Source organism: Mustelus asterias, chromosome 2 (assembly GCF_964213995.1).
Source record: "Mustelus asterias chromosome 2, sMusAst1.hap1.1, whole genome shotgun sequence".
NCBI lineage: Eukaryota > Metazoa > Chordata > Chondrichthyes > Carcharhiniformes > Triakidae > Mustelus > Mustelus asterias.
The window spans coordinates 50,708,314-50,728,337 of NC_135802.1; the positions used below are offsets into that span (position 1 = coordinate 50,708,314).

Genomic DNA, 20,024 nt, shown 5'->3' on the forward strand with positions numbered 1-20,024 from the left:
TGTTTATGCCTGGAGTGAGAAGAATGGAACATTAATTCCATCATGAAACGCACATAAAAGTCATACAATGTCATGATGCTCTACCACAGCCACCACCATCGGCACACCAAAGGAAAGCAAGGTCTTTTTAATCTGGATGGTTCAAGAAGCATTTTATGGTACTACGTACTAAAGTTCTCTCCCATCTTTAGAGCCTAAGATTGGCTTCTGGTGGAGCCAGAAGTCAGCATGCACGGCGCTATGGATAAGTGCCTGTATTGTGCAATTTCACAACACACTGCCTCCATTTCTAGTATTCACAAAAGTTAGAAAATTGAATCTGCATCTTTCAATGTAAATTAGTATTTGTAATTTCAAATACATCATTTTTCCTAGTGATTTTATGCGACAAAGAAGAGATTTATACATTTAATGGGCAAATTCTCTCATGTCAAGTACTTACTTTGTTAATGAGCTGACTGTGAGACATAGTTCAAGATGTGTTTAGGGGTCAGAAGGAACAAAAGTCCTCAGAGAGCTTGCAAAATGACTAGTTATACTCGTGAATTTCAATGTTTCTGAAAGCAATTCTAGATTTTAAAAAGTCAGTTTGAACTATGTGCAAGTCGCCACTTTTTCCACTTTTGCCAGGGCCTTCAGAACTGCAAGAGCCAATTACAGTTAGGCCGGGCATGGTGAGTTTGGGGGGGGGGGGGGGGGTCAGTGTCCGGTGTCTGCTCACTTTGTTGGATCGTTCCCAGTCCAGTGCAATTGTCCAGGGGAAGTTAGTCCAACTGGGCCATTTCTGGGTAAATCCTTGTGTGGGAACTTCCTAGAGGAATTCCCTGGTCCATCACTGGGGTACCCCAATACAACGCCAGGAGAATATGGCCCAATGGTGTCTATTCCAGATACTGAGTGGGCATCAAGCACCTTATGCCTAGAATCAAATCTCTACCTACAGCTCCACTGCCCAAGACATGAAGTGATTAAAGTTCACTTACTTAAACCCAGAAATAAAACAGATTTAGAAATCAACATCCTGAATCTGAACTTCTATTGAAGACTTGGGAATATTGCACAGCCATATATTTATCTACATGCAAAGAATTTAAGTATTACATTGTTTGCTTTTCCTTCTTCTAAATACTACAGAGCGTTTACCTGTCATTTTCATGGGAACTGAAAAAAAGCATAACAAAAATCTCTGGACAACATCGTAGTGGCAATCCTCCCAAGAAAATTCTAAGTGTCGAACTTGCATACAAATTGGAGTAAATCGCACTTTTTTTCCAGCGGGAGTTTCAAAATGAATCTTCCACAATCTGTGCACTGCAGAGTGTCTCAGCGTAAATCATGCTGAAAAATCAGGGGACGGGGCCTATTCCCGCTAGAGAGGCCGGCAGCATAGAGCTGAGCGGGCATGCGCTTATCTGTCAGCGCCGAGATCGATGCATGCACAGTGGCTCCGCACTGCCGGTCTCCCGATCGCTGGCCAGCTCAATCACTGACTCAATCCGCTGGCAGCCCTGACATCCCCAGCAGGCTGATGACCCCCTCTCCCCCGCCCCCCCCTCCCCCCCCCATCCCCACTCCCCATCTCCACCCCCCCAACCATCTCCCCCCACATTGATGGCCTCCTTCCCTCCCTCAGCCCTAATGCAGAGTGGCAGCGAGACCTTCCACCCCTACCAATCACCCCCAGAGGACCCGCCCCTATCAGCTCCCACCCCCATGGCACTGCCTTATGCCTGGTGGGCAGTGCCAAGGTGCCTCCTAGGCATTGGCACTTTGACTCGGGCAGTGCCAGGGGGTCCAGGCTGGCACTGCCAAGGTGGCAATGCTCAGGGGGCACCCCCCAGGGCCTCGATTACCCCCACTTCACTCCAGCGGGATCAGGCCAAAACTCCCCGCAATTGGGGAACTATACTAAACCCTGCTGGAGTGAACAACTGTTAGTGGGGGGGGGGGGGCATTAGCAGGGCCAGAAACTTCAATCCCGGGCCTGCTAATAATATTAAAATTGTGTGCAAATGAATATCTGCATAAATTATTTGGAGCCGACGCGCCAGAAATCCGGCTGCCTGTGACGCGCAGTAGCCATGGCGCCTGCAAAGCGGCCTCCGCTCGAGTCTCCCGGCCTGCTGCACTACAGAAGCAGCGCAGTGGGATGAGAGAATCCCCCCCACCCACCCCTCGGATTTATACTGCACCTTTCATATAATAAAACGTCCAGCATTTCACAGGAACATTATAAAACACAATTAAGACACCTAGCTACACAGGGTGATATTAGGCCAGATGGTCTAAAAACTGGGTAAATATGCAAACATTGGAAATAGGAACAGGAGTCGGCTATCCACCATCCCGCCTAGCCCCAATAACCTTTCATCCCAATGCTCATCAGGAATCTATCTACCTCTGCCTTAAAATATTCAAAGACTTTGCTTCTACCACCTTTTCAGGGAGAGTTCCAAAGACTCAAACTTCTGAGAATTCTCCTCCTGTTAGTCCTAAATGGGCAACCCATTATTTTTAAATAATGACCCCTAATTCTAGATTGTCCCACAAGAGGAAACATCCTCTCCACATCGACTCTGTCAATACTCTTCAGAGTCTTGGCTGCTTCAATCAAACCACCTCTTTATCTTTTAAACTCCAGCAGATGCAAGCCTAGCCTGTCCAATCTTTTCTTATAAGACAACCCACCTAATCCATGTAATAGTTCAGTCAACATACTCTGGACTAATTTCAACTTATTGACATCCTTCCCTAAAAAAGAATACCAATACTGCTCTACACAGTATTCTAGGTCTAACTAGTGTTCTGTATAACCGAAGCAAGATCCTACTTTTGTATTCAATTCCCTTTGTATTCAATTCAAACAATAACATTCTCTTAGTTTTCCTAATTACTTGCTGAAGCTGCATATTAGCCTTTTGCGAGTCATGACCTAGGGCACCCAGATCCCTCTGCATCGAGCTCTGCAATCTCTCACCATTTAGATAATATGCTCTTTTTTTATTTTTCCTGCCAAAATGGACAATTACATGCTTTTCCATGTTATTCTGCATTTGGCAGGTCTATACCCACTCACTTAATATATCTACGATCCCTATGTAGCCTCCTTGTGTCCTCTTCACATCTTACTACCCTACATACAGAGTTAAGTTTTAAGGAGCATCTAATGTCTGTAGCATCTGATCTTTGCTGAATAAAGCTCTCTCCTATGCATTTAATTGTCTCATTTTTCATATACTGCAGACACCCTGAACCTGCATTACGACAATTACCTGTCATCTCGGATACGGTAGAAAAATCCATAGCCATTGTGGACCATAGGAAGGACAGCACCCAGGACTGTAGTATATCCAACAAGGCTAGTTGAAAGAACAAAGTTTCCTCCACCACCACTGTTTAAAAAAAATGAAGAAAGCAACTTAATGGCAAATTGTCATTAATGCATGCAGTGGGCTAACTTATATCTTGCCCGTAACAGCCATGTTAATTTTGTTGTAGCCTGTCAAACAGGGAACAAGAATTACCTTTTAGTAAAGGCAGGATCTGAATAGAGCTCTGGCACAGCAAGACCTTCCTGTTTAGCTATAAGCAGCAGACCCAGCAAGTGTCGGTCAAAACCTGAAGTATTAATGTAATTGGAGCGTATTAATTAATTATACATAAAATCTATAAATATTAATTTAGAATCACAGTAAATACCAAATCAATGAAACCAAGTTACTTACCTCTACCATTCTGACAGTCCGTCATCAGTTTGTGATGCTTTGCAAAAGATTTCATCATCAGCTGTTGACGTTTCATATTCTAGGATAGAGTATTAAGTAATTAGAACACAAGAGGTTGCACAACATTGAGAGTTGGAAAAAGATTAAGGAAAAGCATTTCCAGTTGAAGAAACCATACCACAGTTCAGAGAAATTAATTTAGTGTAATCTTAGAATCATACAGTGCAGAAGAGGCCCTTTGGCCCATCGAGTCTGCACCAACATGCGAGAAACACTTGAACTCCCACCTATTCCCATCTACCAACACTTGGCCCATATCCTTGAAACAATATCTTAGTTCCCTTGGCTACACTGCTTGCCAATTTAAACACACATACCTGTCAAGGTAGATTCACAAGTTACTCATATCAATGAATCAAAGAATCCCTACAGTGCAGAAGGAGGCCATTTGGCCCATCGAGTCTGCACTGACAACAATCCCACCCAGGCCCTATTCCTTTAAACTCATATTTACCCTGCTAATCCCCCTGACACGAGAGTTAACTTAACATGGCCAATCAACCTAACCCACACATCTTTGGACTATGGGAGGAAATTGGAGCACCCGGAGGAAACCCACGCAGACACAGGGAAAATGTGAAAACACCACACAAACAGTGACCCGAGGCCAGAATTGAACACAGGTCTCTGGCGCTGTGAGGCAGCAGTGCTAACCATTGTGCCACCATGCACTGAACTGATTTAGTAAATAAATGAAGAACTCAGATAGAAGAATTAGGAAAAATGGACTACAAGTACCAGGTGGAGAGGTAAGGCACAAAGCCTTAGTAATTAGGAATAATTAAAACACATTTTGTGGGAAACTACAACACACACAGGTAAGAATTATTTACTTCTGACTAAAGGGTGGGAAGAATGAATTAAACATTCAAAGTTTCAAGACAGCACAAAACTGTAAACAGTGGTACCAATTGAAGAAAAGAAACAGGGATGGCTTTAGGATAAAGCTATGTTGTAAAGCAGTTTGCAAAGCTGAATATACTTTACTGGGAAAAGGGACTATCAAGATGACACAATCAAGTTCACTAAAATGACAGCTATCAGGAAATGGAAGGAGAGTGGGATTTATTGGATAGCTCACCGGACGTGATGGACTGAATGGCCTCCTCCTTTGTTGTATCATTCTATGATTCTATATAAGCTTGCTATTTAACTCCAGCACACAGAATTGGTGGACTGTAGTCTAACATCAATGAGCTCAAGTAAGTATTAAGACTAGAAGGAAACTCCTTTCTAGGAGATCTGTGAAATACATTCCCAACTATCGCAGTTAATGTCACACCAATTACTCATTTCGAAAGCGAAACTGAATAACCTTAAAAGAGACAGAAGGTTATAAAGAAAAGGACTGAAATAGATCATTATTTTCTCTGAGGGATACTTATGCCACTGGGACAATGAGTGCATCACTTATGGGATATAACTGATGAGTGTTGAATGATGTGAAGTGTAAGGTTGGGTGAATATCTTGATATTCTGCCTAGTTATTTTTTTTTTGGTCAGGAAGAAATTTGGTAGAGCTTTATTTGCAATTTGAATTGTGTTAGAAATCTTCCCCAAGGCAATTGAGTGGGTTCAGTAGAATTTGTGAACAAACAGCTGCAGTACACCCACATTCCTGCTGGTGGCAGCTTTGACCTGCCTTCCATCTTCTTGACAAGCTATTTGTTTTAAGAGCAAAGGCAGATTTTCAACATTTTTAAGTATACTTAATTTGCTAAGAAATTGTCTAATGTCCACCAGTGAAATTAGTGATTTTTTTTTTATAGCCTGTAGTTTTTTTTTTGGTCATTTAAAATCAGGTTACTCAGGTGATGTAGTGGACATTCTTAAAAATGCTTATTTTTGTGATAAGCCCAATGACGATTATTAAATCTGCACCAGGTTACTATCTGAAATAGAGGGATAGAGTTTTCACCTTGGAGTAATCAACAACTTGAGCACAAATGGTGCTGGTTTTTCAAAGCAAAGTTATGGTTCAAGTTTCCGCTCAAACAAGGGTGGCACAGTGGTTAGCACTGTTGCCTCACAGCGGCAGGGACCCAGGTTCCATTCCGGCCTTGGGTCATTGTCTGCGTGGAGTTTGCATATTCTCCCCGTGTCTGCGTGGGTTTCTTCCAGGCTCTCCGGTTTCCTCCAACAGTCTAAAGATGTGCAGGTTAGGTGGATTGGCCATGCTAAATTGTCCCTTAGTGTCAGGGGGATTAGCAGGGTAAATAAGTGGGGTTACGGGGATAGGGTCTGGGATTGTTGTTAGTGCAGGTTCGATGGACCAAATGGCCTCCTTCTGTACTGTAGGGATTCTATGATAACTCTTGAGGGATGATCTTATAGAGGTCTATAAAATAATGAAGGGATAGATCAGCTAGATATTCAATATCTTTTCCCAAAGGTCTAGTCTAAAACTAGAGGGCATTGGTTTAAGGTGAGAGGGGAGAGATACAAAAGGGTCCAGAGGGGCAACTTTTTCCACACAGAGAATGGTGAATGTCTGGAACAAGCTGCCAGAAGTAGTAGTAGAGGCGGGTACAATTTTGTCTTTTAAAAAGCATTTAAACAGTTACATGGGTAAGATGGGTATAGGGAGACATGGGCCAAATGCAGGCAATTGAGACTAGCTTAGGGGTTTAAAAGAAAAAGGGGCGGCATGGACAAGTTGGGCCAAAGGGCCTGTTTCCATCCTGTAAACCTGACTCTTTGGCATATCTACAAACTTAAAATCTTACATGAACCGAGGTAATTGGGGAGCGCATTCAAGATAGTAACCTGGTGCAGATTTAATAATAGTCATTGGGTTTATCATTTTTAACAACGTCAACCGAGTTCCAAATAACTGAAAATTACTGAATAAAACCTACAAGCTATAAAAGAAACTATAGTTCCACTGGTGTGCATTAGACAATTTCTTAGTAAATTAATTATTCCTTTACAGTGCTCAAAACCTGCCTGGTGGGAGTCACTGACCTCATCTGACATCTGAGAGGAATCCTGATGCCCTGCTGAAATTCCAATGCCCAAAAATCAGGATTCCTGATGGGCATCAAGGCAACCAGGATTCATCCAACCTATGCAGCTGGCCCACCAACCTCTCAGCATAGTGGGGCATCCTCTTACCCACAACTCAAGTAACATTTTTATTTATGCTTTATATATTATAATATATATTTTATACATATGCTATTATTCCTACACTACACAGGCATGAGGGTCAACCCCCACCTCCTCAGGCCCACCTTCAAGCCACAAGCCTTGGCTATCAGTTTTGTGTATGCTTTATATATATTTATATATACGCTATTGCTTTTATATATTTGTATAGTTGACATCAACTTTGCAGTACACATCTAATGCCACCTTTAATGAATGCATCTTGGACAGATTATCTAACAGTCAAGTGCCTTTCTGATAGCTTGTGTGCAGTTATCTGCTTGAAAAAATCTGCAGCCATTAGCATTCTTTAACAGCAAGATCCGGGACAAGCAAAAAAGGATGCAATAATTTCTGATGCTTTTTTTAAATCTAAATTATCAGCTGCAGTAACAAGGAAGACAAAGCTTGAATCATAGAATCCCAACAGTGCAGACGTAGGCCATTCAGCCCATTGAGTCAGACCGATCACAATCCCACCCAGCCCTATTCCCACAACCCCACGTATTTATCCTGCTAATCCCCCTGACACTAGGGTTTATTTTAGCACGGCCAATCAACCTAACCCGCACATCTTTCGACTGTGGGAGGAAACCGGAGCACCCAGAGGAAACCCACGAATGTTGACAAACCTACAAGCAAGCACAGGGCTGGAGGAATGGAACAACATTAAATGAAAAATATGGTTTAACTAACTGAATACCTACAGAAGCTGCTGGATCCAGCATTGCTTGACACCATTCCACAGCCTCAACAGTGCAGGGCCTCATTGTCTCAGTTCGGCCATGATAAAAACGTCTAGTTGTTGCAGTCTCGTAACAGCAGCCAGGTCTGTGAGGAATTGATTTGGAAAGCTCGGTTACTTTTCACAGCTATCACAAAATTATAAACATCTCCGATATTGTCAGCCCACAATAAAGTTTGTTTGATGTCCCAAACCACTCACGATACTAAACAATTTTTACAAAGTCAATAAAATTCTTCTGCCTTAAATATTTCCTTTAAAAACAGGGTGGTGAACAAAATATTACTGAAAGTTCACAACCCTCACTCAATGTAGTCACAGTTGTAATGTCAGAAAACAGCAGCCAATTATCACACAACAATGTCCCACATACAGCAATGAGACCAGGCAATGCATTTTACTGATGTCAATTCAGGAATAAATACTGGCCAAGACACCGAAAGAATTTTCCTGCTCTATTACATCCACCTGATGGGGCTTTGATTGAAATGATGTGGAGATGCCGGCACTGGACTGGGGTAAGCACAGTAAGAGGTCTCACAACACCAGGTTAAAGTCCAACAGGTTTACTTGGTAGCAGAAGCGAGTAAGTGAAGAAGGAGTGACACTCCAAAAGCTTGTGCTACCAAATAAACCTGTTGGACTTTAACCTGGTGTTGTGAGACGTCTTACTGTGCTTTGATTGAAACCAAAGTTGCGGCACCTCCAACAGTACAACTCTCCCTCAGTACTGCACTGGCAGGTCAGCCTAGATTTTGTGCTGAAGTGGTGTCCTGAAATCACAATCTTCTGTCGCAGAGGCAAGAATGCTGAACAGCTGAGCCACATCTGCCTTACTTGAGTGAGCAAAACAGAAGCAAGTAGAAACAAAGAATTTGCATTCAGACCATCCAGTGCTACCTAATGTTAATGACTATTATGTGGCAGTAATTTGTGTTTTCAGTTTAACAACTCAACACCTTGCAGTTAAAGTGCGATTGTGGAACAAATATGATATTTGCTTCATGATGCTTACCGTCCATGAAATTTGTAGAAGGCCAACTGAAGTGCAAGTTGTACAAATATGTCTGGGTGAAGCTTCTTACTTTTGATCAAAGATTTTCCAAATGCAGTGAAGGCATAACTGACAATTTGGACATCCAATGCCTGTAAACCCAAATGAGTTACTGCAAACATGTGAAATGATTCAAAATTATTTATTACAAAACATTTAAAAGATCATAAATAGATTTATGTTTCCATTCTAAAGTTAATCACTGTAGTTAATACAAGCAGCATTTCCTCCACCTCCTAGTTCTTCAATTCAGCAGGCTATCCATGAGCAAGAATTTCCTATTCGTTTTCAACATGCTCATCAAGGTGAGGGAGGATAGTGCTAGAGAAGCCTTTCGATTTCAGACACCCCGCATCCCTGGATCAGGTATAGCACAGCTAGATTCAGAATAATGTCTCTACCGCCCTGCCCCAACAATGGAACTCAGCTTCAACTTTACAAAAGCACGTCCTCCTACAGTAGTGCGAAGTCTTTTTCCATTTCACACACCAGCTATTCTCTGGCCTCTGGGTAAAGTTAACAATTTGTGTTAAAAGTTTTAAGGCTACATCCACTCGGAATTGGATGGGAGGCTTGACAAACTAATTTTACACAGCACCCAGAGATCCCCCTCACCTCATTCGTCAGTTATTAGGCCCCAGACTGAGGGGTAAAATCAATAAAAATCATTGCTTATTTTACTCAATGTTAACTGTTCTCACAGAATCACAGGATTGTCACGGTGCAGAAAGAGGCCATTTGGCCCATTGGGTCTGCACCGGCTCTCCAAATGAGCATCATCATTTAGTCCCATTCGCCTGCCTTTTCCCCGAACCCCTGTACATTACCTGAATAGAAACAATCATCTAATGCCCTCTTGAATGCCTCGATTAAACCTGCCTCCACCACACTTCCACTTAATTTGATTAAATTTATTATTGTCACATGTTTTAACATAGTGAAAAGTATTGTTTCTTGTGCGCTATACAGGCAAAACATACCGTTCATAGAGAAGGAAACGAGAATGTGCAGAATGTAGTGTTACAGTCATAGCTAGGGTGTAGAGAAAGATCAACTTAATGCAAGATAAGTCCATTCGAAAGTCTGACAACTGCTGGGAAGAAGCTGTTCTTGAGTCGGTTGGTACGTGACCTCAGACTTTTGTATCTTTTTCCCGAAGGAAGAAGGTGGAAGAGAGAATGTCCGGGGTGTGTGGGGTCCTTAATTATGTCAGCTGCTTTGCCAAGACAGCGGGAAGTGTAAACAGAGTCAATGGATGGGAGGCTGGTTTGCATGAGGGATTGGCTACATTCACGACCTTTTGTAGTTCCTTGTGGTCTTGGGCAGAGCAGGAGCCATACCAAGCTGTGATACAACCAGAAAGAATGCTTTCTACGTTGCACCTATAAAAGTTGGAGAGTCGTAGCTGACTTGCCAAATTTCCTTAGTCTTCTGAGAAAGTAGAGGCATTGGTGGGCTTTCGTAACTATTGTGTCGTCATGGGGACAAGACCAGGCAGTGTATTCCAGACCCGAACCACTTTGTGAAAAAGTTTTCTCTCACATCACATTTGCTTCTTTTGCAAATCACTTTTAAGTCTGTGCCCTCTCAGTCTTGATCCTTTTACAAGCAGGAACAGTTTCTCCCTATCTACTCTGTCCAGCCCCCTCATGATTTTGAGCATCTCTTTCAAACCTGCTTTTCTCTAAGGTGAACAGTCCCAATCTCTCCAATCTATCCTCATAACTGAAGCTTCTCCTTCCTGGAACCATTCTTATAAATCTCTTCTGCACTGTCTCCAATACATTCACATCCTTCCTATAGTGTGGCGCCCAGAACTGTATACAATGGCCAGAATTCTCCAGCCATTCACACTGGTGGGATTGTCTGGATCTGCTGGCAGTGCACCCTGCCCGTGGGTTTCCCATCGGCGTGGGGTGACGTCAATGGGAATTCTCATTGATAGCTGCGGGACCAGAGAATTCCACTGCCAGCAAACATCGCGCCACCTCCCACAGGCGGGAAACACGGGGCTGGGAGGCCAGAGAATCTCGCCCAATGCTTCTGTACTCACTTTTACGTGGCATTGGGAGTAATCCAGAAATTATTACATTTAAGGTCCTGCTTGCTAATTTTCAGCTCCCTAAATTCTGATTGCAGGACTGTTTAAGTGGTTGCATGATTGCTTTAAGAGCTGATAACATGATTTGATGGTGATGTCATTGGTGTTTTTCACAGGCTTCTGCCTTAGTTTTATTTTTTACTCTGTACAGTCAACATCTCCTACAATAAATCCGTTGTTATTTTGAATCTACATGTGCAAACCACATCCTTTTCTTTTTGTTTAAAATCTGCAACCCCTAACATTGTTAGGGCATTACAAGGACCTCATCCCCTTTCCTACCTGAATCATTGTTATCAATGTGGACCACAACCTCTGACTGTGCATCTCCACATCATGTTCACCCTCCCCCAAAAGAATGTACTGCAGCTGCTCTGTGACTGACTTAAGCCTGGCACAGGGAGGGAACATACCATCGTGGAGTCACAAGCGCCCACAGAACCACCTGTCTGTTCCTCTAATTAATGAAACCACTATCGCTATTGCTCTTCCCTTCTTCTTCCTCCCCTTCTGTACAGCCGAGCATCTCATGGTGCCACAAACTGGCTCTGACTGCACCCCTCTGAGGAACCAATATCCTAATCAGCTTACAGAACTGAAAACCGATTTCTGAGTGGGACCCAGGGGATTGCTGCACTACCTGCCTAGTTCTGTTAGACTGCCTGGTGGTTACCCATTTCCTCTCTGTCTCCAGGCCCTTAAGCTGCCGTGTGACCACCCTTCTGAACGTGCTATCCCACAGCTCTCCACCTTACAGATGTACCATAGTGACTCCACTGCTGCTCAAGCTCTGAAAGACAGAACTCCCAAGTTTCTGCAGCCGGCAGCACTTCCTGCAACATATGGTTGTCCAGGACACTGATAGCATCTGTGACTTTGCACATATTATAGGACTCTCATTCCACTTGACTGAGCTGCCCTGTCACGTCTCAACTTTATTTCTTTTACGTTAACTCTTTTATTTTGGAATATTTGTATCACTGTACTTCATTAGCCCAAACTTTCCTTTATTCTAGATGCTAGATTTCTCTCTTTAGTCCTTCACTTTCTTAGCTCAAAGTTCAACTTCAGATTGGCCAGACGTGAATATTCAAATAGGGCATTATCAACTTAAATGAAAATAAAACATACAGCACAGCTATCCTTTAGAATTTCACCCGAATAAGATTGTTTTCAATGAAACCAGTTTAATCTCTTACAAAATGAAGGCAGGTATCCAAATTAGCCATGTTCATGTGGCCGAGATAATCAATCACAACAATAAACTTAAGAACCAGATACTTGACATAGGTTTGCATCTTCCTAGATTGGCTGGAATATCAGAAATCACAAGTCTTGAACATCACAGGAATCGATGCAAGTCCTTTGGGTTTAATTGGCATATATGATGATGTAACTAACGTTGCGGTTCTACTATCACTTAAATATTTTATTCACTTCAAAATAGAATAGCTCACTTTCCAATCTTCCATTAAAAGGGATTTTAAAATGTGAGAGGATTGAGAGTCCAGTTGTTGTGATCTATTGAAATAGGCTTTATAGCGTAAATAAAGTTGAATCAGTGAACATGCTCCTAATTCAACAATCACATTTTCATTTATGACATTCTGCAAAAAGGTTAGCTAAACGAAAATACTGGAAGAGAATAACTACCTCAACTAATTAAACTGTATCACTCCAATCTAAAATTTATTTTCTGGGTGAATAACTGGTTTGACAACTTGTCTTTATCTTAATAAAAGCATCTCTAAACTTCATAAAAGTGCCATCAGATAAACCTGGCACTGAACAGGGTCATCAAGACATGATCAAAACTCTGGTCAAAGAGTGGAGGTTTGAAGAAACGATTTAACAAGAGGAGAGACATAGGGCCCTATTCTACCATTTAAACGGACACGAAAACATGGTAAAGTCGGGTGTGAGGCCATTAATGTGATCCGCACCCGCGTCCGCACAGATTGCCACTTTACCAAGACCCGGGAATGGATGTGATCTGATTCGTGCCCGAAACGGACATTTGCATGCATTTAAATCGAATTAATGAACTGCCTGCCCAACCTTATCAGCATTTCCCCTTTTACCACCGTGTTCACCGATCCGGAATCATGCCGAAATGGACTTGCTGAATAAAAGTCTGAATCGGGCGCTCCAGCTGCTGAAGAGACGAGTTCAGAGCTTCCAACGGCTCTCTGACTCAGATCGGTGGTGAGGGGGTTGGGGGGTGGGGGTGGGGAGGTCAGATCATTCTCGGTTGGGGGGGGGGTGAGGTCAGATCATTCTCGGTTGGGGGGGGGTGAGGTCAGATCATTCTCGGGGGGGGTGGTGGTTGTGAGGCCAGATCATTCTCTGGGGGGGGGGGGGGGGGGGTCTGCTGCCACTCTGCGGGCGATCGGTGGGGTGGGGGGGGGGGTCGCGATCGGTCTGGGTAGCAGGGGGGTAGGTGGATAAGGGGGACAATGATGTCTGTGAGCCATCGCTCCCGGGCCGCTTTCTGCGGCCGGGGAGCAATCTGACAGGGGTGAGCTTTTTCAAATTTTTTTTCTAACCACATGCGCAGTTCAGAGCTGTGATCATTTCAGGTGCGCTAAGCCCCACCCACAGCGCGATTCAGACTCACAATTTGTTTTTCACGCTGAGTGCGTATGGCGGCGCCTGAGAGCAGGTTTCCAAGTCGGATCTGAATTGCGCCCAGATTCAGAACTTAGAATGAAAATGGTAAAATCAGGCCCAGAGATTTAGAGCCAGAATTCCAAAGTTAAGGCCTTGGAAGCTGAACACGTAACTGCCAATGGTGGAGAGTTGAAAATTGGGAATGCTCAAGAGGCCACAGCTACAGGAGTACAGTGATTATGGTGGGCTACAGGGCTTGAGGAGGTTACAATGATAGGGAAAGCAAAGCTGTAAAGAGATTGTGACACAGGGGTCAGAAAATCATTCTTCTGGATGCCAGTGGAAGCCACTTCTTCGCTGGCTGATACCTTTCCCGAATCAAGAAGCGAGCCAAAGTTGTAAAATAAATACCAGGCTAACATTGCTTTTTTGGCCCCTACATTTCTTGGAAAGTAGTTATGTGCTTGTTGGGATACAGGTGCATCGAGCCCACCTATCTTTACAGAACTCTTACCTGATTGTAATACTGCTGCTTAGCTTGATTTATGTCATTTAGAACACTCTGATCCAACACAAAAGCCAGCTCCTCCGGCCAAGCCAGGTCACGTACTACAGTTGATCCCTGAGAGAAAAGTTTTAGAATAATGTAGATTATGGCTTCAAATTAGAAGGTAGATAGTCAAACCTTTAGTGACTATCTACAAGGAAAATTTTATGTTACCCCCTTAGTTTATAAGCATATATATGCCTCAGCTGCTTTGAAAACTATTATAGAACACAAGCATAATTCTAATCAGTGCTTCGCACTAACCAATACTTGTTTCCCTGATGGATTAGCAAACAATATGAAAATAACATTATTGGTAGTGATCAAGTCTTTAGGTTGCTAATTAACAAAGACAGTGGCCTAAAATCTGTTCGTGACAATAAATAGTCAATGCTTGACATGTTATGATATTCCCCATCCATTATTAATGGAAGTGCTAACATCACATAAAATTAGTAAGCTAATGCTCCCATTAAAATTGTACAGCACCCGGAAAAGTTTCAAAAAGGTAATTAAGTGTTTTCCACTCACATGAATGGCAATAATTCTTATGACTTGGGAGTGGTGGAGGGAAGATAATATGTTCTTAAACAGCAGAAAACATACCAGTGCAAAATTATTTTAAGCTAAATAAAACTGGGGGCACTTCTGGTAAAAGTTATTCCTTAAGAATCAATGAGAGCCCAAGGACAATTTCCAAATAATTTTCATAAAATGGCAAAATCATTCCTAATCTTACTTACTCATGAAGGAGGCAAGATTCTTTGGCAAAAAAAGGTCCAACTCAAGAAGCAAATATATTTAACTAGGCAAAAGAAAATTACCATTCTTCAGTCCTTAAACAATGACAAAGTAGAAAACGAATCATCTGCAACATTTTCACAATATTTTCACATACATGTTAGAACCATAGAAAATTGTTCAGCCTATAGTTTAAAAAAAAATTTAATGGGATGTTGGCTGATTTCAAAAACAAATTAGATATAGCTCTTGGGGCTAATAGGATCAAAGGGGTTGGGGGGGGGGGGGGGGGCGGGCGGGGAGAGAGACGAAGGGGGGGGGGTGGGGGGAGATCAGTATATTGAATTCAATGATCAGCCATGATCAAAATGAATGGCAAAGCAGGCTTGAAGGGCCAAATGGCCTACTCTTCCTAGTTTCTATGTGGACATCACTGGCAAGGCCAGCATTGGTTGCCCATCCCCAATTGCCCTGGGACTCAATGGCTTGTTAAGTCATTTCAGAGGGCAATTAAGAGTTTTCAGTGAATCTGGAGTCACATGTAGGCCAGACCAGGTAAGGATGGTAGATTTCCTTCCCTAAAGGACATTAGTGAAGCAGATGGTGTTTTACAACAACTGATGGTAGTTTCACAGTCACCATTACTGAGGCTAGCTTTGCATTCCAGATTTTATTAATGGAATTCAAATGTCCCCAAGGCATTACTAGTCCAGTGACATTACCACTGTGTCACCATCCTCTAAGCGAGGAAGGCTTGAAAATCCAATGCACGAGAAGTATGTAGACTGAAGGTGATTCAGATGGCAACAATCCAGTGTTTATGTATAATTATAAATCTGCATGTAGTTTCTAGCAGTTCTAGATAAGAAAGAAATGGAGTTTAATAGCAGGATGTCAGGTTTTTTTTCACATTCTATTTGCTTAAAATATTTTTTAGCTACTGCCATGACAGTAGATTTGGATCAGCAACCAAAAGCCAGGGGAAAATAGTCCACAATGTCATGCCCATCATACAGTCACGTGACATATCTCATATTGCCATCACTGATATTTCCTAAATACTGCAAAACTGTAGATACATCATAAAAGGTGGTTATATGGAACTGGAAAAATGTAATGAGAATGATCGCTGTTACAGGCACCAAAAAAGTGAACTTGATATTATACCAATTGCAACTGGTGATGGACACAAACGAAAACAGAAAGGTTGGAAATACCGAGAAGGTCAAGCACCATCTGTGAAAAGAGGAACACGTTTCAAGATGATAAAACGGTGTCGGAACAGATGAACGGTCATCACCCTGAAACGTTAATCATTTCTCGCTCCACGGATATGGGCTGACTTGTTGAACATCTCCAGCATTCTTGATTTTTATTTCAGATTTCCAGTATCTGCAATATTTTGCGTTTGGTGAAAGACATACATTATTTTTTCTCACCTTCCATTTGCCTTCCACTGACTTGACAGTCTGATCAATGTAATAACACATGGAAACCATGACCATGGCATCATATGGAGAATGCTGCGACAAAACAGAACACAAGTAAATTGTTTTAACACAATAATTGTCAGGCTTTTTGACATCAGTAGGGAGAGACATGTTGCCGAAGCTTTTTATCTTGTGCCCATCAGGACAAACACAAGAATGCCAAATTTCCAACGATCACAACAATTCATACTACAGGATAATAGAGGTGCTGATTAGTTGGCAAATTGACTCTGAATGGCGGAGGTGTTGACATTGAAAAAAAGCAATGGGGGGGGACAGTAGTCTCCCAAGCTTTGGGCTAATTCAAAATAAGTAAGGCTTTTGTTTACAGAGAACAGGTCCCTGGATATGAATGTATGCTGCTTCGAACAAGTGTAAATGAGTCATATAACAAGCTTGACTGATGATCTTAAATTAATTGCTAGTATAGTTATCAATGCACTCAGGATTGTGCAGCAAATATTGCCCAATTATGGAATCACATTGAACAGTAGACATTTTGTTTTGGGTTTTGCAAGTGCAGACTAGTTGAGTACAATCTATACTCTGTCTATTATGGACAGTCAGAGGAACATGTTGTTTGTCAATCAGCCACACAATTGAGGAGCACAGTATGAATTTCAGTGCAATACCAAGTGTATGCTGTATGTCCCATGTCCCAACAATCAGCCACATCAAATCCAACCAAACAAGTGCTTAGACTAATGCCAGATCATCTGTCCATAAGACCATAAGATATAGGAGCAGAATTAGGCCACTCGGCCCATCGGGTCTGCTCCGCCATTCAATCATGGCTGATTTTTTTCTCATCCCCATTCTCCTGCCCTTTTCCCCATAACCCCCGATCCCCTTATTAATCAAGAACCTAACTATCTCTGTCTTAAAGATACTCAATGACCTGGCCTCCATAGCCTTCTGCGGCAAAGAGTTCCACAGATTCACCACTCTTTGGCTGAAGAAATTCCTCCTCATCTCTGTTTTAAAGAATTGTCCCTTTATTCTGAGGTTGTGCCCTCTGGTTCTAGTTTTTCCTACTAGTGGAAACATCCTCTCCACGTCCTCTCTATCCAGGCCTCGCAGTATCCTGTAAGTTTCAATAAAATCCCCCCTCATCCTTCTAAACTCCAACGAGTACAGACCCAGAGTCCTCATCCGTTCCTCATACAACAAGCTCTTCATTCCAGGGATCATTCTTGTGAACCTACTCTGGACCCTTTCCAAGGTCAGCACATCCTTCCTTAGATACGGGGCCCAAAATTGCTCACAATTCTCCAAACGGGGTCTGACCAGAGCCTTATACAGCCTTAGAAGTACATCCCTGCTCTTGTATTCTAGCCCTCTTGACATGAATGCTAACATTGCATTTGCCTTCCTAATTGCTGACTGAACCTGCATGTTGACCTTAAGAGAATCTTGAACAAGGACTCCCAAATCCCTTTGTGCTTCTGATTTCCTAAGCATTCCCCCATTTAGAAAATAGTCTATGTCTCCATTCCTCCTTCCAAAGTGCATAACCTCACTTTTCCACATTGTATTCCATCTGCCACTTCTTTGCCCACCCTCCTAGCCTGTCCAAGTCCTTCTGCAGCTCCCCTGCTTCCTCAATAGTATCTGTTCCTCTACATATCTTTGTATCATCTGCAAACTTAGCAACAATGCCTTCAGTTCCTTCTTCCAAATTGTTAATGTACATTTGTGAAAAGTTGTGGTCCGAGCACCGATCCCTGAGGCACACCACTAGTCACCGGCTGCCATCCTGAAAAGGCCGCTTTATCCCCACTCTCTGCCTTCTGCCCATCAGCCAATCCTCTATGCATGCCAGGATCTTACCCTTAACACCATGGGCTCTTAACTTATTTAACAGTCTCCTGTGCGGCACCTTGTGAAAGGCCTTCTGGAAATCTAAATAAATCACGTCCACTGGTTATCCTTTATCTAACTTCCTTGTTATCTCCTCAAAGAACTCTAACAGATTTGTCAGACATGACCTTGACAAAGCCATGCTGACTTAGTCCTATTTTATCATGCACTTCCAAGTACTCCGCGATCTCATCTTTAATAATGGACTCTAGTTTTATTTTTATTTTTTTTGGGACTGGATTTTTGCAATCATTTATGGGATGTGGGCATCACTGGCTACGCCAGCATACCACTGCCCATCCCTAATTGCCCTCAAGATGATGCTAGTGAACTGCCTTCTTCAACTGCTGCAGTCTTTGTGGTGTGGGTACACCCACAGCTCTGTTAGGGAGGGAGTTCCAGGATTTTGACCCAGCTCTGAAACAACTCTGCGGCTGGGTAGGCCTTTACAGAGGGCAGTTAAGAGTCAACAAAACTGTTGAAAGCATGGAATCACACATAGGTCAAATCAGCGAAGGACAATAGATTTCCTTCCCTAAAGGATACTGCCAGCCAGATGGGCTTTTATGACAAACTGGTCATTTCATGGTCACCAACATTAATGCTGGCTTTTTATTCCAGATTTATTAAATTAACTGAATGCAAGCTTCCCAGCTACCTTTTGGGTTTTGAATTCCTATTTCCAGGTCATTAGTCCAGCCCTCTGAATTAGTAGCCTGGTAACAAAGCCAGTATACGACTAACTTGAAAAGGTCCAAGGTTCTGAAGCCATCTGACTGGTTAAAACGTACTAGATACCAATAATTCCTCTGACAGCATCTTCCAAACCTGTGACCTCCACCACCAAGAAGAGTGAGGCCACCAGGCAAAATGGGAGCACTCTCAGCTACAGTGTCTGCTCCAAGTCACACACAATTCCAAGTTGGAAATATATACCATTCCTTCAGAATCAAAACCCTCGAACTCCCTACCAAGATGCAGGCATCTTTTTTCTTATTCACTTACATCACAGTTTGAACCAAAAGTTCCATTGGAGAAACTGAGGCAATTGTACGACTTGTCACCCCATCGTATAGTTGGGTTTCCAGTTAGTGCCGATAAACATATCTGAAAACAGTAAAGAAATCATAAATATTGGGTGTTTCTTTATGCTTACACAATATATCCAAATGTTATGTCTGCTAACTCAATCTAAAGCCACTCTTTATCAATATAAATGTATACTTCAGTGGTACTGAAGTTACAGGGAAATGGCAAATAATCTACGACAATAAAAACAGGAGCATTATAAAACAAGATACCACATAGGAAATATTAGGACAGTTTACTCAATGCTTGGTCAAAGTGTTGGTTTTAAGGAGTGCATTGAAGGAGGAAAGAGAAGTAGAGAGGCAGCAAAATTTAGTGCGGGAATTCCTGAACGTTGGGTTCAGGCTATTCAAGGCCTGGCCACCAATTTGATTTGATTTATTGTCATATGTATTAGTATACAGTGAAAAATATTGTTTCTTGCGCGATACAAAGTATAGCGTACATAGAGAAGGAAAGGAGAGGTGCCAAGAAGATGCCGTCTGCTGTGAACCTGTTGCGTCGATAGGCAAACTGTAGTGGATCCAGGCAATCTGGGAAACCGGAATTGATTTCGGACCTCTCAGGGACAAAAGTGGGGACTTATGCTTGGAGCCCAAAGAAGTAGGGGAGATCCTAAATGAATACTTTGCGTCGGTATTCACAAAGGAGAGGGATGTGTTGACTGGGAGTGTCTCTGAGGGGAGTGTTGAACCGTTGGAGAAAATCTCCATTACAAAGGAGGAAGTGTTAGGTTTGTTAGAGAATATAAAGACTGACAAATCCCCAGGGCCTGATGGAATCTATCCAAGGCTGCTCAGGGAGACGAGAGGTGAAATCGTTGGGCCTCTGACGCAAATCTTTGTCTCGTCACTG

General features: G+C 42.6%; 1 protein-coding gene across 11 annotated transcripts in view; it reads right to left on the reverse strand.

The window, feature by feature from the left end:
• crot (carnitine O-octanoyltransferase) overlaps positions 1 to 20,024 on the reverse strand; it is a 54,818-nt gene that overhangs the window by 2,900 nt on the left and 31,894 nt on the right. For 10 of the 11 annotated variants that reach the window (XM_078235146.1, XM_078235154.1, XM_078235066.1 and 7 more), the window contains 8 exons: positions 19,086 to 19,187; positions 16,170 to 16,253; positions 13,957 to 14,064; positions 8,693 to 8,823; positions 7,640 to 7,763; positions 3,726 to 3,804; positions 3,525 to 3,618; positions 3,273 to 3,392 (listed from right to left, as the gene is read on the reverse strand). In XM_078235146.1, the coding sequence (XP_078091272.1) occupies positions 3,273 to 3,392; positions 3,525 to 3,618; positions 3,726 to 3,804; positions 7,640 to 7,763; positions 8,693 to 8,823; positions 13,957 to 14,064; positions 16,170 to 16,253; positions 19,086 to 19,187 (842 nt within the window). The remainder of the gene's footprint in view (positions 1 to 3,272; positions 3,393 to 3,524; positions 3,619 to 3,725; positions 3,805 to 7,639; positions 7,764 to 8,692; positions 8,824 to 13,956; positions 14,065 to 16,169; positions 16,254 to 19,085; positions 19,188 to 20,024) is intronic. The other variant, XM_078235137.1, reaches the window with a different exon arrangement.